The sequence below is a fragment of the Candida tropicalis genome, assembly GCF_000006335.3.
Source record: "Candida tropicalis MYA-3404 genomic scaffold supercont3.4, whole genome shotgun sequence".
Classification (NCBI taxonomy): Eukaryota; Fungi; Ascomycota; class Pichiomycetes; order Serinales; family Debaryomycetaceae; genus Candida; species Candida tropicalis.
The window spans coordinates 409,132-431,773 of record NW_003020056.1 but is presented as its reverse complement, the minus strand read 5'-3'; the positions used below and the strand labels follow the sequence as shown (position 1 = coordinate 431,773).

At 37.6% G+C, this 22,642-nt stretch overlaps 6 protein-coding genes across 6 annotated transcripts; 3 read left to right on the top strand and 3 right to left on the bottom strand. All coding sequences in view use genetic code 12, as the record gives it.

Annotated features, from left to right (window-relative positions):
- Window positions 1-2,757: 2,757 nt before the first annotated feature.
- On the top strand, window positions 2,758-3,198 carry CTRG_03208 (uncharacterized protein; the record flags this gene model as incomplete). The annotated part of the gene is made up of 1 exon (XM_002548865.1): window positions 2,758-3,198. The coding sequence occupies one exon, from the start codon at window positions 2,758-2,760 to the stop codon at window positions 3,196-3,198; it is 441 nt and encodes a 146-aa protein (XP_002548911.1).
- A 950-nt stretch (window positions 3,199-4,148) lies between these two features.
- Window positions 4,149-4,595, top strand: CTRG_03207 (uncharacterized protein; the record flags this gene model as incomplete). The annotated part of the gene is made up of 1 exon (XM_002548864.1): window positions 4,149-4,595. One exon carries the CDS (start codon window positions 4,149-4,151, stop codon window positions 4,593-4,595), a length of 447 nt encoding a protein of 148 aa, XP_002548910.1.
- Window positions 4,596-13,256: 8,661 nt separating this feature from the next.
- CTRG_03206 (uncharacterized protein) lies at window positions 13,257-14,249 on the bottom strand (the record flags this gene model as incomplete). The annotated part of the gene is made up of 1 exon (XM_002548863.1): window positions 13,257-14,249. The coding sequence occupies one exon, from the start codon at window positions 14,247-14,249 to the stop codon at window positions 13,257-13,259; it is 993 nt and encodes a 330-aa protein (XP_002548909.1).
- Window positions 14,250-14,439: 190 nt separating this feature from the next.
- Window positions 14,440-15,435, top strand: NTG1 (bifunctional N-glycosylase/AP lyase; the record flags this gene model as incomplete). Its single annotated transcript, XM_002548862.1, has 1 exon — window positions 14,440-15,435. The coding sequence occupies one exon, from the start codon at window positions 14,440-14,442 to the stop codon at window positions 15,433-15,435; it is 996 nt and encodes a 331-aa protein (XP_002548908.1).
- A 66-nt stretch (window positions 15,436-15,501) lies between these two features.
- Window positions 15,502-20,331, bottom strand: CTRG_03204 (uncharacterized protein; the record flags this gene model as incomplete). The annotated part of the gene is made up of 1 exon (XM_002548861.1): window positions 15,502-20,331. The coding sequence occupies one exon, from the start codon at window positions 20,329-20,331 to the stop codon at window positions 15,502-15,504; it is 4,830 nt and encodes a 1,609-aa protein (XP_002548907.1).
- A 911-nt stretch (window positions 20,332-21,242) lies between these two features.
- Window positions 21,243-22,265, bottom strand: CTRG_03203 (uncharacterized protein; the record flags this gene model as incomplete). Its single annotated transcript, XM_002548860.1, has 1 exon — window positions 21,243-22,265. The coding sequence occupies one exon, from the start codon at window positions 22,263-22,265 to the stop codon at window positions 21,243-21,245; it is 1,023 nt and encodes a 340-aa protein (XP_002548906.1).
- Window positions 22,266-22,642: the final 377 nt, after the last annotated feature.

Here is a 22,642-nt window from a genome sequence, read left to right as displayed (position 1 = left end):
ACAACAACATGAGGAAAGGGGCGGTTGTAGAATAGCGTTCTTGTTAAGCCTTGACTACTTCTCCATTTGTTTGTTTTGCTCAATTATTACTCATTGACACTATTTTCGGTGGCTATCGCCGCTAAATCCGTTTCGGTTATGACTCTTAATTGAAAAAGATAAACATGCACGGGGATAATCACTGGGTGTTTTGACGATATTCTATACTAATTGAATTCATCAACGTACTTTTAAATGAAGGAGTTATGAATGATTGGAATGTAAAGTAGGGTAGATAAGTCAACTATTGTCAGAAATTCATTGTATTCATCAGAAAGTGAACGTTCTTGAATTGAAAAGGAGACTTTTGGGAACATCTAGAGAGCAGCAAACTTGATTTATCTTTTTGATGACTACTAGGAACCTCTTCATATTGTTATTTGAAAGAGCCCGTCTTGTTCAATGTAGCTTTTATGTAGTCTTTGAATCGGTTTGCCCTACAATCGTAGTTTCATAGTAGGTTCGGTCATTCTATCGCTATCTTTTCAATTTTTTAATGTACATAATAGGATGTTTTATCATTTGTAAGTTTATACACCTTTTGATGTTTACATTACTCATATCTTGTGGTATTATTATTAAGAATTTGTTAAATTTGTGGAGTAAAAATGCCATGTTCACTTTTACTAAAACATGTTCAATGATAATCACATGTTTTGTTGCTTTAGAACAATGAAATAGTTAATTCTCTCTCAATGCATGATTTAAAATACTTATAATTAGAAGCAGTCTATATGTTCTCAAAACAAAGTCTAGAATAATCCAATCAAAGTCACTGGTGTGAAGTAGTAAACCATTATCACTTATTTGCCGGACCACACGACCTGGTTCTCTTGACGCAAATGGAAGGAGCAAAAGAGAAAAATTGCGATTTGTGAGTACAGTACAATTGTTACGACTAGTGGATTAAACCATTGGAAGATCGATTACTAATTTCCTGTGAATGCCTGCTACTACTATCCTCGCACTTATTTAGATACATTGCATGATAGTTAATCAGAAGCTTATTATATGAAGATTGGTTTGTGTATCTTATCTTCTTTTAGTGTTCCAGTTAGATACGTATCTGTTGTTGATTAATTCAATTAGCCGATCATTGCAGTATCTTTTTATGAATGTTTTCATTGCAAGCATCGAGACAAGAGAATACGCATGAAGTAGATTGAGGCCATGGCTTATTAGTAGTGCACCGCACTTGTCAAACTAGTTTGTTATATACTGTGTTTGTGCAATGAATATCCTGAAGGTTATAGATAAATAATCGAAATGGTCAGCAAATGAGGAGAATATTTCTAATTGTTTTCACATTGAAATTGAGATCATAGACAGGTCATGATACGTTCAGAATAGGTATATCAGCATGACTAGATCAAGTATATCTCCCATTATAGTATTTAAGAAAAACTACACCAATGCAACCATCTATCACCAGTCGGGAGTACTAGGTCACATTGTAAATGCTAATTATCAGGTTAAATATGGCAAGATTATAAATTGCAAACGGAATGGGGGATTTTATTAACATCCGAATGACAATGGAAAAGGATATTCGATACAGAGATAGGACACCTAGGGGAATCAAAAATTATATGACAATGATTTATACCAGAGAGCTTTTTAGCTCAAAGTTTACTACCCTATTTTAATTATAGATGATTCTGAAGGTCATGTATCAACAAATTTTCACAGTCGAAAAGGCAGGACTGCAGTTGAATCTCAATTACATAAATCATAGACAATGTAATGACTTGAAGTGACACCCATGAAAAGTAGTGATCTATTGAACAAGCAGGAGTTTTTGAACTTGTTCAATATTCTTTCCCAATTCGAGATGCGTTTAGACAAGTGTCTCTACGTCGCATTTGGACAAATATTTAGAAAACTGCTTGAGCAAGTGACTCTAATCAAAAGTGAACTTGAATTTTTCATGTGGGCATCAGGAGCATTCAAAACTGAACCTAGAGAATAATATTTTACTTGTTGATGGAAGAGGGGATATTGGTATCAAACAAATATGCATAAATGTGATATTTCCTTCAGATTGGGAAGAAATAGAGAACAAGAGTCAATGATATTGAAGCACCGCAACAATGACAAGGAGAAATTACAAAAACAGTACCAAAAGTTGGAGAAGTCACCCCATTTAATTAATATTGAAGTTTAAACTATATTTTAAGCTACATGAGAAATTTAAGCTTTTACGAAACTGAATTTTCCAAGTTGCAATTTTCACACCATTCGTACATTAAAGTTCAAAGCAAGGAATTGGGTTGTTACTGTTTATATCGTTATGCTTTACATCATTTGAAGTGAATAACTTCAAGTAGAAAGTACATATTTTGCAACTATCTTCCTTATTTGAAAATCTTGTTAGCAAATGCAGAGTCAGTATTGATATTATTTACACAATTAGAACAACCCATTTCACTTTAGAAGTTTCAATTACTATTGTTCTTAATCCATAAATACATCACTATATTGAATAAAGTTCACTACTATGGATTCTGGGCTCTGGTGATCTTTCTACAACGACAGGAGTGTGCAATTAGATGGAATTGAGATTAGAATTGAGCAACAATATTGAACTAGAGCATTGAATGAAGTTAAACAGAATTGCATATTCTTATGATTAAATTTCACAGAATGTAGAATTACAAGTGCAATATAAACCTCAAAAAACTAAATAGTCAAACAGATGGACGGTTAAGATGATGATTTATGCTGCTGGAAGCATGTTTTCGTGGTCATTTTTGGAATACAATGTTGCCTAATATTCAGTTAGTATGTGGTATATTGAAACTGAAGCCACTTGCAACCTGTCCTTCCCTGAGAATACTATTTGCGCCCCTTTCAGACAGGGGTCTATTTAGCTTCAGAGGGTTCAAAATCGTTCTGCGTTCTATCTTGATTACAGACCGGATCTCAGTTTCGGTTTGCCCATGGAATCACGTGGTGATTGGTTTTGTGTCATTTCTAACTAAGCTTTTCTTTTGGTATGCCCCATACATTATTCTTTGGTATGCCAACGTCTTGTTTGGTATGCTTCTTGGGGAGCTTTATGTTATGCTCGGGTGGAGTTTTATGTTATGTTCGGCCGAAATTAGTTTGTTATTCTCGGCTCAATGTTTATTTGATATGCCCGGCTCCATGTTTATTTGATATGCTCGGGTAAAACTAATTTGATATGCTCGGGTGAGTATATTTTTGTTATGCCTGGTGGTCCCTATTTGTTATGCTCCGGTGAGTTTATATTGTTATGCTCGGCCGAAACTAATTTGATATGCCTCTTGGAACGTTGTTTGTTATGCTCGGCTGAATGTTATTTGTTATGCTTCTTCCAACATTTTATGGTATGCCCACTGAACCCTGTATGTTATGCTGGGCTGGATCATATATGATATGCCCGGTGATTGTATCTAGAGTTTTGTGATTCACCGACCCTGAATGCATCATCTTGTTGCAAGCTTTCCTAAAGCTCAATCATCAAGGGACCTGAGGCATGACCGGAACTATGTGTTGAAGGTCGGAAGTGCTTAGCATGTGTGGAAGCCAATGTTTGACAGAGGTGTCCACTTGATATCCTGGTAGTTGCTAAATCATTGTAGGAGTACCGCTCCTCAATCTGACTGACCAGGCAGTCATATTTGTAGGATAAGATCATGATTTCAAGGTGTCCATTTCCCTTTAATTATCAATGCATTATCAAGTCATCCACGGCTTCAATTGATGGATAGTAGGATAATAGATTGACTATAGCCAACATGTAGACTAATAGATAGAATACCAGGACTAAAGCGTGAAATAAAGACAAATATTCCACACATTAAATATGCCATTGGTGTACTTTATTAGCTGTATTTCAAGATCCACAACCTATAATACTAATGGAGTTGTCAGAACCTGTGATAGCAACAGTTGTAGCAGCTACACAAACTGTAGCAACGGCTCTGTGATTAGTAGTAGGCATAATAATTACCAAATCTATTTCTGTATAAGTTTACATGCAATACCATATGACAAAGCAGACATATATACAGCTATCCATTGTATGATTCTATTGTGTCTGCTTCCCTTTTGATAATCCACGTTCTACTATACTTCTAACTCACATGCAACGTACAATGCCAGTACTTCTTCATACATTATATCAAGCTTTACTTCATTATATTGGTGGTAACGGTACAACTAACGCTTTTAAACGCATCATATACCACAGAGATCACTATCAGTGTCATCTCATGGTCTTTGCAAGTAATTTGGGTATTGTCATTGTTGGTGTCTATTCGACTGTGAAATGTCGTTTGCACTCTTTGTCGCAAGTTCAATGCTGCGTGTCGCATCTACCGTGTCGCATAAATCATGTCGCATCAGTCATGTCGGATGTACCATGTCGCGTATCTTGTGTCGCATCTATCGTGTCGCATCAACCATGTCGCATCAACCATGTCGCTGTTACCTACGACATGTGTACACATGCGACACATATGACAGGCGACATTTTAAGGTTTATCCGGTGTAAGACATTTTTGACAGAAAAAAGTTTGACACTCAAGTAATGTCGGATCACACATTTTAGCTACCACGCGACATTGTGGAAAAGGAAAAGGAAAAGTAAAAGCGGAGATATCAGAAAGTCGCACGACAGTCGCTCTTTTTCCGTGTCGCAAAATTCTACAACTAATTGTACGTGTGGAAACTATTGCCAAACACAGCAAAGACATTTGTATAGGCATATGGAGACTGAATAAGACTTAGAATGCTGTTATTCAAATATGAGAGGTATTACGTAGAATACCGGAACACTGCTGACCCGGAAGTGGGAAAGTATCGGGTCATATTGTTGGAAAGGGTCTTACATATAGATCACAAAGCCTGGTTTCCCCTTCAAGATGCAGCATATTATTAAAGAAGAATAACATAAAAGCGCTCAACTAATGGGATAACAAAAAAAGAGTGGAGGCAGCTGCATAACAAAATGATCTTTGTGTTCTATCATATCAAACTCCTGGCATAGCAAAGTTATTTTTGTTATGCTGATTATTTCGATATGCTAGCTATTTTGATATGCTGATTATTTGATATGTTGACTAGTTTGATATGCTGACTAGTTTGATATGGAACTTTTATGTTATGTCATTAGTTTGTTATACTAACTATTTGATATGCTGATTATTTGATATGTTGACTAGTTTGATATGCTGATTATTTTGATACACTGACTATTTCGATATGCTAGCTATTTTGATATGTTGTTAATTTGTTATGTCGTTTATTTGTTATTCTCGTATTTTGATATGCTGATTTATTGTTATGATGATTTATTGTTATGTCAATTATTTGATATGGCATTTATTTGATATGGCACTTATTTGATATGGCATTTATTTGATATGGCACTTATTTGTTATGATATATATTTGATATGTGTTTTATTTGTTATGCTCGATATTTGTTATGCTTGTTGTTCATTTTTTTTGTTATGCTGCGAAACACTTTGATATGCACTAGTAAATTTATTTGTTATCCAGCTAGTTGACGTGTTTTCTGGTATGCTAGTTCTATTTATGGTATGATCGTATCTCATGCTGTTTCTATACTCTATTCCTCACTTCAGTTCGTGTTATATGAACATAATTTACATGTACACTAACTTGAAATCCAAACTGATGGGAAATTTTGATGGTGTTTTGCTGCAAATTTATACAGAAAATGCACAACAAATAGAAAACACATATATCTAGTGATCACAATGTAACATATATCAAAATGAACACGCACACATCCCAAAATACACGTTTTCACCTTGATTTCACGCTGTTTCCAGGCATCTGTGATCCTGTACTGTTAGCAGTAGACAACTCTGTGGTGCTACCAAAAGACAAATTCACCACATCGCACGACCACCGTGGAATTTCCTCTAAATGAACCAATTACAGATTAGCACCTGGTTACAGGTGTTGGTGGACAAAAGCAGACACAATGGACGTGTGTGTCTCTATTATGGTGTTGTAAGATGTTGTGTGTTGTCTAGTTGGAGTACTCACATGTGTGTTAGTGTCAATTGCAACACACAAGATCCTCTTAGTGGAGACCAACAATAGCAAATGCCAGCTCAGCAATTCGAAGTAGCTATTTATACTGCATCATTTTCCTTCACCAATCTCTTGTTTGAAATCAAATTCTGGGTAGTTTCTTGTGGTAGTTTCCTACACTTTTTTAGGTAATTTGCTCCTGTATTTTCGGCTGTTGCAAATGTTTTTTCTAAGGGTGTGGGATTGAAACACAGACACAGACGCAGGTATCAAACACAAAAAGGGGGTGAACCGACCATACATAAGGGAGTATTCTGAACACGTTAATAATGGAATTGAACAAGATAGGACAGTTTTCAATGACGTCTGGATGACTTTAATGTTGATTTTTCTTACATTTTCGGGTCGATTTGGGTAGTTTGGAACGGTGATTCTGGTGACTTGTTTTTGTAATCTTAGTGCTGGTTGTAAAAAATTTGACAGCAAGTCTAGCTGGGTTATGGTAATTGTAGATGAAGTAGATCTATGCATTTCTTGTCTGTGCTTGTGAACAATTAGCTTTTTTAAAGATAACGGATACAATCTGTAAATCGTTTTCTATTAATTTGCAGCAACAGAAGTATAAGTTGCATTCCTCATTGTGTCGAGTAATTGCTCTTCTAGGATATATTGTAGTTAATTCTCTGGTGGAAAACTTCATGATATCGCCAGAAAGTGGTAACTTCACTGCGATGCAAAAAGTGGCAACTCACTATGTTTCAAAAATCTGCAACCTTCACTATGCTTCCAGAAATGGAAAACTTCTCGATGTTGAAAAATTTGGAAACTTCAACTACATTTTCAATCAGCTTTGCTGTAAACTCAGAGCCGCTTTCGGGCGTAAGAGATAAAATTTCGCGGTGGCTAGTGCGACCTTTTTTCCCCATCACAAGCATCTTGTTACTACATTTTGATGTGGGAGAATCCTTGTTGCGAGGGGTTGGGCGGATAGTTGAATCCAGTCCACCCATTATTGCAAGTCAATAGAGCAATTGGGATGATATTCCCAATATTATAGGCGCTACTAAATCTTAATGTAAGTGCAGTCCATGGGTGAACTGAAACAGAAATGGCAATACGGTGAGCAAATTTAGAACGTCAATGCGGTAATGGGAATCAATTTTAACTACATTCTGAATGGGTATAGGGCAACTTTGGGTACCGTTCTATAGCAACATAGCCATGAAGTGTAGGCGAGAGTTTAAGTGAATCTGTGTGTACAAGACATTTATTATAGGTGTCTACGCAATTAATTTCTGGGTATAATACACCGACGCAAATACAATACATCTTGCTGAAACCTATAGAACAATACTGATTCTCCTTAGGTATGATACATATCACTTTCAGATGTTGATCAATTCTGGGTGCCTCATTCGTTCCTAATCGCGTTGATTACAATCATTATCTAATGGTACTAGCGGCCGGTGATTCATGTAGAACAGTACATTGCCTGACCTATTTCTAGCACATCTTTGTCGTGTTGGGGATACTTCTGTGTGAACATTTCATACTTCATTCTCTTACAGTTATAACCATCAATATCTTTGTACCAAGTAATATCAGCGGCAACAATTTGAAACCATAGTACTTTACTCGGCAATAGTGACCCTAGGGTAAAACTGTTTTCTTCAGGGAACAATTTCATCTTTTAAATGGAATGTCTGGGACAATGAACCTGTAGGAATTAGCAAAAGCTTCGCTTTAAAATTAAGGTGGATGACTAAAACTTTGGTCTACTCAGTCCATCACTTCTAATTCAAGCACTTGGTGAATATTCCTCTACATCAAATGGCCTCTGCATCACCTTTACTTAAGGTTAATCAAATTATGTCAAAATTGAATATGGTAGAAATTTATATCAAGGTCATATGCATTGAAACACAAAGGATTGAAGAACCAATGTAGGTCGGATAACTTCTTAGTCTATTCCTATTATGAGCAGTTGACTATATGTGCAACATAGATTATGAATGGTAAACTAGACTGCACATTTTCGTAGTACAGAAGACTTTAAGGAGAGTAGCTGATAGTAGAATACTAAGTTGAGAAGATTAAGGACTATTGCTACTAATTGTCCAGAGGCAGTTCTTCAATGCCTTAAAACGGTAGCAAGAGTAGCGGCTTACGCCCACTAGGAATAACTGACATACATTGATTAGAGACTTCATTGCCAGTCCACTCTATTCAGTAGCCCTTGTCTGACTATTTAGAAGTTGAAGCTACAAATATGAATAGACTAACGGCAGTAATGAGTAAGATATTGGTCGGATAAGCAGTAGAGATTAACCATAATTCATTCATGACTCAATAAGTAATTCCATTAGAACTGGTCGCCCTCGTGCTTAGTAGTCAAACTAACTAATAAAGATCCTAAATAGTGCTCACAAATTTGGAAATGAATGCTGATCACGAAGCATTACTGGTCACATTATCATTTCTGAAAGACCCCAATAATCATAGAATATTTAAGAGATCTTGCATTCGGCGGTTCAACTGAAGTTGATTAATACCATCGTGATTGACATTTGTCACGGATCAATACATGTCTAAATTGCTCTTTTAATAATAAATACAATCATACTGATTAGTACTCTAAGTTCAAGAAAATGGGCGTACATATTGTGCTGGTAACAGGTGTCTAGGTCCTCAGAACTTTAGCAGTAAGTGCTGCGAAACTGATAGAAATTCGGCCATTAAGTTGAGGGTGAATGCGCACGAAGCTTGGCCAAACCAACCTGAGAAAGATGAATAAGGTCATTCATTTTGTTCTGTTTGTGTTTCTGAGTTGCACTTTTGCAACGCGAGACGCATATATTTTGGCGGAGCAACTAATACTCGAGCGGTGATACTCCTCAGATTTTCGTGCTGGAGTTACATTTTTTCGCCGTACTTACAATCTGAGAAGCGCTCTTACTAGTCGGACTTTTTTCAAAACTTTTATTTATCATCTACAAATAAGGGTTTCAGCTCTCTGATCACACTCTGCAGAGTAGCCTGGACATATGGGTTTCTACATAAGTGCAGTACTATGAATCAACGTTATCAATACACAATCAGACCATTGTTACAATGAAGTCAGGAAATGAATTGGAACCAGCTAGACTTGCTGTCAAATTGTTTTACAACCAGCACTAAGATTACAAAAAGGAGTCATCAGAATCACCATTCCAATCTACCCAAATCGGCCTGAAATTGTGAGAAAAGTCACCGTTAATACCATCCAGACATCACTGAAAACCGTCCTATCTTGTTCAATACCATTATTAATGTGATCAGAAAACACCAATATGTATGGTCGGTTCACCCCCTTTTTGTGTTTGATACCTGCGTCTGTGTCTGTGTTTCAATCCCACACCCTTAGAAAAAACATTTGCAACAGCCGAAAATACAGGAGCAAATTACCTAAAAAAGTGTAGGAAACTACCACAAGAAACTACCCAGAATTTGATTTCAAACAAGAGATTGGTGAAGGAAAATGATGCAGTATAAATAGCTCCTTCCAATTGCTGAGCTGGCATTTGCTATTGTTGGTCTCCACTAAGAGGATCTTGTGTGTTGCAATTGACACTAACACACATGTGAGTACTCCAACTAGACAGCACACAACATTTTACAACACCATAATAGAGACACACACGTCCATTGTGTCTGCTTTTGTCCACCAACACCTGTAACCAGGTGCTAATCTGTAATTGGTTCATTTAGAGGAAATTCCGCGGTGGTCGTGCGATGTGGTGAATTTGTCTTTTGGTAGCACCACCGAGTTGTCTACTGCTAGGAGTACAGGATTACAGATGTCTGGAAACAGCGTGAAATGATAATGGAAACGTCTACGTTGAGCTTAGTGTGAGTTAATTTTGCTACGTGTTACATTGTAGTTACTAGATATGTGTGTGTTCTATTTGTTGTGCATTTTCTGTATAAATTTGCAGCAAAACACCATCAAAATTTCCCATCAGTTTGTGTTTTGAAAGTTTGTGCATTTGTAAATTACGTTCATATAACACGAACTGAAGTGAGGAATAGAGTATAGAAACAGCATGAGATACGATCATACCATAAATAGAACTAGCATACCAGAAAACACGTCAACTAGCTGGATAACAAATAAATTTACTAGTGCATATCAAAGTGTTTCGCAGCATAACAAAAAAAATGAACAACAAGCATAACAAATATCGAGCATAACAAATAAAACACATATCAAATATATATCATAACAAATAAGTGCCATATCAAATAAATGCCATATCAAATAAGTGCCATATCAAATAAGTGCCATATCAAATAAATGCCATATCAAATAATTGACATAACAATAAATCATCATAACAATAAATCAGCATATCAAAATACGAGAATAACAAATAAACGACATAACAAATTAACAACATATCAAAATAGCTAGCATATCGAAATAGTCAGTGTATCAAAATAATCAGCATATCAAACTAGTCAACATATCAAATAATCAGCATATCAAATAGTTAGTATAACAAACTAATGACATAACATAAAAGTTCCATATCAAACTAGTCAGCATATCAAACTAGTCAACATATCAAATAATCAGCATATCAAAATAGCTAGCATATCGAAATAATCAGCATAACAAAAATAACTTTGCTATGCCAGGAGTTTGATATGATAGAACACAAAGATCATTTTGTTATGCAGCTGCCTCCACTCTTTTTTTGTTATCCCATTAGTTGAGCGCTTTTATGTTATTCTTCTTTAATAATATGCTGCATCTTGAAGGGGAAACCAGGCTTTGTGATCTATATGTAAGACCCTTTCCAACAATATGACCCGATACTTTCCCACTTCCGGGTCAGCAGTGTTCCGGTATTCTACGTAATACCTCTCATATTTGAATAACAGCATTCTAAGTCTTATTCAGTCTCCATATGCCTATACAAATGTCTTTGCTGTGTTTGGCAATAGTTTCCACACGTACAATTAGTTGTAGAATTTTGCGACACGGAAAAAGAGCGACTGTCGTGCGACTTTCTGATATCTCCGCTTTTACTTTTCCTTTTCCTTTTCCACAATGTCGCGTGGTAGCTAAAATGTGTGATCCGACATTACTTGAGTGTCAAACTTTTTCTGTTAAAAATGTCTGATACCGGATAAACCTTAAAATGTCGCCTGTTATATGTGTCGCATGGATAAACATGTCGTAGATACCAGCGACATGGTTGATGCGACATGGTTGATGCGACACGCAGCATTGAACTTGCGACAAAGGGTGCAAACGACATTTCATAGTCGAATAGACACCAACAATGACAATACCCAAGTTACTTGCAAAGACCATGAGATGACACTGATAGTGATCTCTGTGGTATATGATGCGTTTAAAAGCGTTAGTTGTACCGTTACCACCAATATAATGAAGTAAAGCTTGATATAATGTATGAAGAAGTACTGGCATTGTACGTTGCATGTGAGTTAGAAGTATAGTAGAACGTGGATTATCAAAAGGGAAGCAGACACAATAGAATCATACAATGGATAGCTGTATATATGTCTGCTTTGTCATATGGTATTGCATGTAAACTTATACAGAAATAGATTTGGTAATTATTATGCCTACTACTAATCACAGAGCCGTTGCTACAGTTTGTGTAGCTGCTACAACTGTTGCTATCACAGGTTCTGACAACTCCATTAGTATTATAGGTTGTGGATCTTGAAATACAGCTAATAAAGTACACCAATGGCATATTTAATGTGTGGAATATTTGTCTTTATTTCACGCTTTAGTCCTGGTATTCTATCTATTAGTCTACATGTTGGCTATAGTCAATCTATTATCCTACTATCCATCAATTGAAGCCGTGGATGACTTGATAATGCATTGATAATTAAAGGGAAATGGACACCTTGAATTCATGATCTTATCCTATAAATATGACTGCCTGTTCACTCAGATCGAGGAGCTATACTCCTATAATGATTTAGCAACTACCAGGATATCAAGTGGACACCTCTGTCAAACATTGGCTTCCACACATGCTAAGCACTTCCGACCTTCAACACATAGTTCCGGTCATACCCCAAGTCCCTTGATGATTGAACTTTAGGAAAGCTTGCAACAAGATGACGCATTCAGGGTCGGTGAATCACAAAACTCTAGATACAATCACCGGGCATATCATATATGATCCAGCCCAGCATAACATACAGGGTTCAGTGGGCATACCATAAAATGTTGGAAGAAGCATAACAAATAACATTCAGCCGAGCATAACAAACAACGTTCCAAGAGGCATATCAAATTAGTTTCGGCCGAGCATAACAATATAAACTCACCGGAGCATAACAAATAGGGACCACCAGGCATAACAAAAATATACTCACCCGAGCATATCAAATTAGTTTTACCCGAGCATATCAAATAAACATGGAGCCGGGCATATCAAATAAACATTGAGCCGAGAATAACAAACTAATTTCGGCCGAACATAACATAAAACTCCACCCGAGCATAACATAAAGCTCCCCAAGAAGCATACCAAACAAGACGTTGGCATACCAAAGAATAATGTATGGGGCATACCAAAAGAAAAGCTTAGTTAGAAATGACACAAAACCAATCACCACGTGATTCCATGGGCAAACCGAAACTGAGATCCGGTCTGTAATCAAGATAGAACGCAGAACGATTTTGAACCCTCTGAAGCTGAATAGACCCCTGTCTGAAAGGGGCGCAAATAGTATTCTCAGGGAAGGACAGGTTGCAAGTGGCTTCAGTTTCAATATACCACATACTAACTGAATATCAGGCAATGTTCATTTCCGTCAATGGATGAGTTCTCAAGCAACATATCTAAGGCATAAGCACAGATGGCTTTGCATATTTTGAATAGATAAAAGAAGTTTCTGCACTCCCTAGTCAAATGTGGTAGTTATATCACGAAATGGTACTCCCAGTTTCTAAATGCTACATTCTTCCTGCCCCCATTGTATGATCCAAGCCATTGAAAAGTTTCTTCTTTGGTATCGAATGAGCTCCGGAAGCGTTTTAGTGTAGATACTGTATTGATAACACTATTCAATTGATGTTTGGTAATTGAAAAATAACTAGGTATCATCTAACAATAAATGCATGAAAGGTATATATTGAACAATTTACAAACACTACTTAAATAAGCCGCTCATTATGTTTGCTAGCATATTATTACCTTGCGCATTACCAATATTAAGGCCGAAATACAATCTTCCTAAGTATTCTACAGGTGCAAGAAGTTCATATTGCTTTAAGACAGTGTGGTATTGGTCGTACAATTTGCGGAATTTTTGAGCATTCGTAGCATGGTCTTTCTCTAATGTCAATACCAACAATTGCAAAAAATTCATCAATGGATACGTGTTATAATAATTGAATTCCAGTTGCAGGGAAATCGCGCTGCTATAGCTGGCAACAAAGAGCTGTTGTGACTCTTGGACAAATTTAATGTTCTGCAAATAGGCATAGTTGATAATAGCACGAGCCAAGAAGACACCTGGATCTACTTCTGGGTTAGCTTTGGAACACAGAACTAGGTAATCAACATACAATGGGACACTGCGGAATGTACCTAAAACCAAATGAATCTCAGCTACAGCAAAAACTTTGCTCTTTTCCTCGACGGTTTGTGCCTGCTTCACAGCTGTCTCGTCTGGCACACCCTTGTTGTTGCCATTACCATTGTTCAGTCCATCCAGCAACCATTGTAACAACTTCGAACCAAACAAGTGATGCAAATCAGGATCACCAAACTTACTACATTCTGAAGATTGCTTGGACCAACTGATACACACTTTGGACAAGTCTACCAAACTGGGGTCATCGTTAGGAATGCCAGAAACCAAATCAATGAGCCTGTTCTTGGCATCTCTGTCGCTGACCTCGACACCCTCTTCAGTATAAATCTGAACCAAATAGGTAATCAAATCAGATGCAGATGCGTACTCCTTGTTATTTACAAGAATTGTAGCTCCTTGGTACAACAAGTCTTTTGCTTCACTAAATTGTTTTGCTTTTACATATCTGTTCGTGATAGTACGCAACGTCTGATGTGCTTCATAAAATGACCCATTGTCAATTCTGCTTTGAAATCTCTGTATTGTTTTTGCAAGCTTGTCACTCATGGTATCTTTGAAAGTTGATAATTGAATATGTTGACGTTGGCTTATTGTTTTTTTTTTTTAAATTTTCTTTCGCTTTTTCTTTTTTTTTTTTTTTTTGAGCGTGCTGTTACAACTTGATGAACAAAATAAAAGGGAATGAAAATAAAATGATTGATCTACAAAACCCACATGCCTTGAGCACATCAAACTCATGAAAAGAACAAAGTTACCACTTGAAGCCACGAGATCAAAGAAGATTAAATTGGAATCTGTTGACGAAAATGCCACTCGCACTGTTAAAGCGCATATAAAGATTGAAATTGAGGGAAACCCGACAACGAACGAAATGCCTCCAAACATTTTCAAGAAAGCTGATCCCGGAGATGTTAATAGTGGCCCAAAAGGCTGGGTACAAATATACAATGAAGTTGTTTCAATGAGAAGTAAGTTTTTGGGCCCAGTTGACTTTCAAGGATGCGAGAGAATGCCGAATACTATAAATCCAGGTGTACAGACAAGGAACCCCAGGATATATCGATTCCAGTTGCTTATATCGTTGATGCTATCATCTCAAACCAAGGATGAGGTTAATTATGAGGCAATGAAAAGTTTGCATGAAGGGCTACTTAAATCGCATCCAGAGGGCTTGTGTATCGAGAGTCTACTGAAGCTAAGCGCGGCAGAAATAGATTCGTATATTAATAAAGTTGGATTCCACAACAGAAAGTCGCAATATATTAAGAAAACATGTGATATTTTATTGTCTCAGCACGGAGGCGATGTACCTAAGACAATATCAGAGATAGTTAAATTGCCTGGATTAGGACCAAAAATGGGATATTTGTTTTTGCAGAACGGCTGGGGCATCAATGATGGCATCGGAGTTGATGTTCATTTACACAGGCTAGCACAGATGTGGGGATGGGTGTCTCCGAAGGCAAATACCCCAGAGAAAGCAAGGATAGAGCTAGAGAAATGGTTACCGAAAGAGTATTGGGGCCAAATCAACCCATTGTTGGTAGGTTTTGGACAAGTTGTTTGTGTACCACGTTCCCCAAACTGTGACGTATGCACTTTAGGAAGAAAAGGTATATGCAAAAGTGCGAATAAGAAGCTATTAAAAGATTCAACAGTGAGCGATGAACGAAAACAAAAGTTGATGAAACAGAGGGCGGATCTCACAAAGTTGATCAACGAAGTTATATAGCGAGTCATGTATGTATTAGAGAGATATTCTGAAAAGCTCTAATAATAAATAAAACATAATGCCTTCTCATATATTCTTATTGATATACCCACCTTCTTTTGCAAGGGAATAGAAGATACTGTCTTTATTCTTCAACAAAGCCTCTGGTGAATCAAACTCAGCAACTCTTCCGTTGTCCAACACCAAAATCTTGTCACTGTCCATAATGGTATCAATTCTATGTGCAATGGTCAAAATGGTCTTGTCCTTGAACTCGCTTCGGATAGTCTCCTGGATGATCTTATCGGTCTGGAAATCCACCGCAGCGGTGGCTTCATCCAACACCAAGATCTTGCTTGTTTCATTCAACAATGCCCTGGCCAAACACAACAACTGCTTTTGTCCAGACGACAAGTTCGACCCACCTTCTTCGATCTGTGCATCCAACCCCACTTTCTTTGGCAACTCGTCTTGGTTCTTGCTCTTCTTCTTCTCTTGCTCCAGGGGCTCGGTTTCCATCTTGGCAACGTGTTCCTTCAAGTGTGCCAACTCCAACACCTTCCACAACTTGTCATCACTGTACTCCCCAAATGGGTCCAAGTTCTCTCTGACAGATGCTCTAAACGTGTGTGCCTCTTGTGGGATAATGGTCAAATGGTGTCTAAGATCATACAATCCAATTTCACTAGTGTTGACCCCATCAATCTCAATGTGCCCTCCCGTGGCTTCGATTATTCTGAACAACGACAACGTCAATGATGACTTCCCAGCTCCGGTTCTGCCAACAATACCAACCTTCTCCTTAGACGCAATCGTCAACTCGATTTCTTTCAAAACCGGATCCAAGTGTTCACGGTAGGCAGTACTGTACTTCTTGAACTTCACAACACCTTCTGCGGGCCATGATGCCTCTGGTCGCTTGTCTTCAATAACCATTGGTGCTTCAGACGGCAAGTCACAATACTCGATTATTCTTTCAATAGCAACACCACCCGATTGCATCTCGGCCCAGATTCTCACAAGGGAATTCAAAATATACGTAATACTCATGGAATATGTCATGACAAAACCCAAAATACTTGGAAGAATCGGATGCTTGCCACCTAAAGTAACCACTGCCAACAACGCAGTGAAAAACATGATACTGGATGAAATGGACTGCAACCTCATGGACAACCATCTGTTACAGTTTTGCTGCACCACACCAATCAAAGTCTTCTCGTCGATGAATTTCTTACTCTTGTGAACAAAACGTTCTCGCTGGTGAAACGCCTTGATGGTGTCAACCCCGTTGATGGACTCTTGGATGGTAGCCAACACCGGCGACTTTGCAATTGACTCCAATCTCTTCAACTCTCTGGTGGTTGGAACAAAACGGACCCTGAAGTAGTTGTAGACGAAAAGCAAAGCAACAATGATCAAAAACATTGGAGGCAAAAACGTCAAAATAACACCAAATGTAACTATACCATTGAGCAACGTGGTCACAAACGAAATAATCGTCCATGGGAGATTCATATCTATCTTCCCGATATCCTCGGTGAACCTGTTCAAGATACGCCCAATTGGCGTGGTATCAAAGAATGACATAGGTGATCTCAACACCGATTCAGCCATCTTGTTGTGGAAGTAAGCTGCTCCTTTCACAATACAGTAACTCCAGATAACAAGAGCACCCAAGTATGTCAAGAACCCGGAGAAAACACCAAGCCCTGCATATGTACCCAAGAACAATACAGGTTGCACAGTGTCATTGTGTTCACTGTTAAGCTGCGACCAATAACTCAACAAATACTTCTCGGCGGCTGACACCAAAACAACCGTCAATGTGGCGGCAATGTAGAACGAAAAGTACTTGTAGTCACATGCAACAATGTACTGCTTGAAAATATCCCATGGAACAGTCCCCTTTCTCGACACTTCCTCTTCTTGTCTGGTCTTTCGTGGCTCCCCGTTGGAGTCTTCGTCATCTTCATAGTTGTGGCCATAGGAGACGACACTAGCACGACGCAACACAGCACCTTCCACAACTCCTCTATTCTCTTCTCCCACGTATTCAACAATTTCATCAACCAAATCCCCAGTTTCCTTCACATCAACGGAGGACTCTTCTTCATTCTGAGTAGATGGCTTAGCATTACTAGACGGCACATCAGTAGTGGATGACCCTTCTTCTGTGGAAGAACTGTCGTCCTTCTTTCTTCCATATTCTTTGATCAACGTGGCTAAATCACCGTCACGACTCATCACAGCATCAAAGTCACCATGTTCCACTATCGAACCTCCGGACAATAAGTAGATGTCGCTGGCTTCGTGCAACACCGGCACCGAGTTTGTCGCCAAGATTCTGCACCTGTCACCAATGACACCCTCATTGCTCAACACTTTCCTGATGATGTTCTTCCCCACATGTGCATCAACAGCGGAAAGAATGTCATCCAAAAGATAGATATCAGCTCTGGCATAGACACTTCTGGCCAACGAAATACGTGCCTTTTGGCCCCCAGAAAGTGAAATACCCTTTTCCCCGACAACTGTCTTGTCGCCATCTGGAAGGTTCTTGAAATCAGACACCAACTCACATGCATCCACCGTTCTCCTGTAGAACTCAGAGTCGTACTTGTGTCCAAACAAAATATTCTCCTTGACAGTACCGTTCAAGATCCATGGGTTTTGTGGACAATAGGCAATGGATCCGAATGTCTCCACGCTTGGTGATGATCCGTTAGCTGCATTGTCTGAATATGAACCAACCTTAATAGGAACATCCCCCAAAATAGCTTTGATCAAAGTGGATTTACCGCTGCCGACTTTACCAACAACACAGGTCAACTTGCTCTTTTGCGCAAGGAAATTGATATCTTTCAATGCAACATTGCTTGATGGAGTGTCTTGAACTTCGCTTTCTTCATCTTTATACTCGGTTTTCTTCTCGTCGGACCAGATGAAAGTAGCATCCTTGACAATCACAGAATAAGAGGAATTGGCATTTGGCTCTGTGTCTCGTTTAACATATCCATGTTGATCGTCATCAAGCTCGTCTAAGGTCAACAAATCACCAATTCTAGATAATGACGTAGAGGCCTCGATAAATTGTACAATAAATCGTGGAATCAACAACATTGGTTCGGATAACAAGTCAAACAATACCAAAGCTGGGAAGACGATATCAGGAGTCAATGGAGTCTTGTAGAAAATAGCAAATGCAGCATAAGTAGCACAACTGATAAAAAATGGAATACATGACCACAAGAACTGCGCCAATGCACTTACCACACCGATCTTCTTGATATTGTTCAATTCCCTGTCATTTCTAATATGGCCCAAGCGTGCAAGCATCGGTTTCTCCCAGGAATAAAACTTGATACTTTTAGCTGAATTCAAAATCTCTGTAACAAAACTAGTTCTCTCATCCTTATCCTTCATAAGTTGAATATAATTCTTCCACATTGATGAGTTTACCAACGTCACCAAAGGAGCAATAATAATCGCTGTCACGACACCAGCCCATGTAGCATGTTCAAATAATTTGTATAAGGAAACCAAACAAACGGCTAACTTCAATGGTGATGCCAAATATTCTCCAAGCTGCCAACAAAACCAAAAGATAATATCAATGTCCATCGTGATGTGGTTGATAATATCACCCGTAGGTTTGTTCTTTCTAGATTGTGGAGATAATTTCAATGCCTTCTCGTAGATTATAGTCGTCAATGAACTTTGGATCTCGTACCCAAGATCAAACTGAGTCTTGAACGCTTGGTTGAATGTAATGAAATTCGCAATGGAAGTGAGAAACATCACAGATGCCCAGAAGTAACCAATGATTATAGGAGGCTTTTCTTCACTATAGAAGTAAGATGTGAAGAATTGAATAAACTTTCGCAAAAGGAATGGCTGTGCAAAACTCAACCCTGTACCAACAATCGCTAAGGTGATGCTGACAACAAACTTGTCGGTGAATGCACTGGCAATAGAACGGAACATGTTTGGTTTTGGTTCCACCTTCTTTCTGGTGACAAAACCCCAGATCGTGGATAACCAGCCGGCTTTCTTGCTTTTCTTTAATTCGTGCTCCCAAGCACGGCTAACTTTTGCTTTGGTGTCATCACAAGTGATATCGCCCAAGATATCTGGCAAGTCGGACAACTTTACATCGTCTGTCGCATATATCTTATCAATAAGCGGCTGGAGGTAGTAGAACGTGAAGTACGAAAACAAATTGACAGTGTCCAAAAACTTCTCATTGGTAATCTCAAACCCTGGTTTGAAAAAGCCAACCTCGAGGATAAAAATGGCCAAGCTGTTGACAAGCCCTACTATTTCAATGAGGTACGCAGGTCCTGAGTTGGCATAGATCTTGTGCTTTGAATAAGAATCTTGGATAAATACCCCAAATGAGAAAACCGTGTTGATAAGCCAATACAATAACAACGACGCAATTGCAACTGGTGATCTTCTGAACTCGACCAATTCGACGACAAATGCTAACAGGACTGTGGCCAAACTACCAATGAAATACGAGCTCTTATTGAGTTCATATAGCGATGCACATAAGACTATTTGGACCAAAACCAAAAATGTTTTGAATGTTTGCAACCCAGGAGTGGAAGTATAGATACGCGGGGATGTCTTTTTGGCAAAGACCAATCGGTAAAGCTGAATGAACATGAAAAGGGCAAAGAAACCGTTGATTATCTGTCCCACGAATTCAACAAACTGGGGGTTCAACGCATTACCATGAGGGGAATAAAGTGGGCTTGGAATACTTGACTTTCTGGACTCTGCTATAACCAAGTTGTGGTCACTGTCGAAGCCTAAGAAATCAAAGGCATGAAGTAATGACTGTGGTTTAAATGAGGACAATTGAATGGGGACAAACCCCAAGATAAAGTCATCATCTATGGATTCATTCATAGTTTAATTACCAAGTGTAGTGGAATTAAAATATGATACATTGAGCTACTAGAAATAGCATACTTGACAAAATAGAAGGAATATTCTTTTTATACAAATTTAAAATTCAAAGAAAATAGAGAACAAACGAAAAATTAGTACTCATTTACGAACTTCCCCCCTTGAAAAAATCTGCACACAACTACCCCGAATATCGCAGATTCAACTATAATGGTTCTGGATTGCCAATTATACTAAAAAAAGTTTCTTCAACAGGTCCATTGACGGGTTTAATGAACAGATAAGTCAATGATTACTTTAAATATGTAATTATTTTTAATGTATATCTCCACACATCAGCTCTATCCTTCTGTTTATTTTTTTATTCATTTTTTGATGTTCATATCAAGTCGTAGTAGTGTAGAATATTCAAAAGTTTTTCTTCTCGACCAAACTGTACCAGCAAACTTAGCCATACTTTTACTTGTGTATTTCTTGTAGCTCTAGTTATTACAGCCAGATACTGGTAAAAAAATAGGCGACTGAAAATATTGACGATTTGTAATATACACATCTAATTTGTTGATGACATTTGCGTGTCCGTATTTAATATTGAAATTTTTACTAAATTTTGCGTACAAATGTTATAAAAAATTCAAAAAGTTGATGGTGCCAACTGTAGACAGTTAACCTAATGTACAATTACATCAACCATGACACCTTCTTAAACTAGATTCAGAAAAATATTGTCATGTCTAAACATGGTACTTTTTTGGCACTCTGGTGAACATTCTCGTTGAGACGTATTCATTTTCATGCGGTTTGAAGAAATTATGTAAGGGGAATATAATTAATGCAGTATATCCCACTTTACAGAGAAAAACAACGCAATCTATAGATGTTTGGCAAAGGTAAGGCTAAATTTGATAGTTTTATTTGTTGTAGTATAAGTTTAGTTGCTTTTTAATACTAGATAATTTGCAGTGAAACAGAACCATGTCAAACTTCGATTCCCGTATCCCCTGACTGGCCCCGTAATTCTTGATTATTACAAAGTTGGATAAATAGTTATTTATATAAATTATTGTTCCACTATTGCTCAACCAAGTTGAAACTTGGAATACCGGGTAGTTGGTTGTTTGGTCTACTTTAATCAACTTAAGATTTGGGAAGAATTCTGGCCCTGCAAAATGGTACATATCACTTAAAATTAAAAATACTTGATTTAGATTCAACATATCCAACTCTAAATACTCCATTGATTCACGATTCATATAAAGTAGCTGACTTAGGACTTGATATACGTGTATGATTGATGGATTTAGTTTTAATGAAGTTCGAAAGTTGACGGAAACCAAAGTGTTGACAACTCGTAAGCTGGGTAGTGAATGTGTTAACAATTGAAATTTCAATACTTTTAGAGAAAATCTAGGAATGTCAAGACACTTTAGCTTCAGGTAAAATTGAACATTCCGGATTACCACTACTTTCAAGTAAATCAAAGTGACAGGAAAGTATTTTAGGTATTGAACCAAAAAGTTGATTGATTTTACCTTTATAGTGAGCTGGCTCAAGCTTTGAAATCTATCTAGATTCGTCAATGTTTCATTAATTGCTTTCCTGTTCAACAAAGTCGGAATAATTGTTATGTACAACATTTGTAATTTAGGACAAATTCTTTCATTCAGAAGTAAATAAGAAAGCTTTGACAATGGAATGGATAATGACTTATCTTTATAAACTCCAAAGTTTAAACGAAGGGGCTGTAGGGTGAATAGCATGAAATTGTAGGTGTAGTAAACATATTTGCACGTGTACAACATTGGTAGTATCAGTCGTAATTCAAAATCATTTGACTTGAATGTTTCGTACATTATTCTTGCCAAGACGGGAAAAGGTAGCAATAAAACTGAGGAAGTATCCTTCTTCAAAGGTATGATATTCAATTCACTCATTGTAGTTACGAGATTTATAATTGGCAGTTATATACTCAACTTAGAATTGCAAAAAAAAAAAAAATAAAATCAAAATAGAAAAAAAAGAGATCAACTTAGAACAAAAACGAAGTAACCATCAAAGCGCAAGTGGAGGATATATGCTATTATTGAAACTAGACTGACCACCACGATCGGAGACATTGCAGAATAAAGCCTGAAATATAAATGGAACCTAATGTTATTGGAACTTTCTGAAGCAAAGTAACTGCAGATCATTTGATACCATAAAATAGGGGTTCTCATAATTTATGTTTAGATGTGAATAAAAGACATTGATTACATAATACTACAGTTGAAGGAGAAAGAGAAAAAGAAACCGAAAAGGATAGAATCGG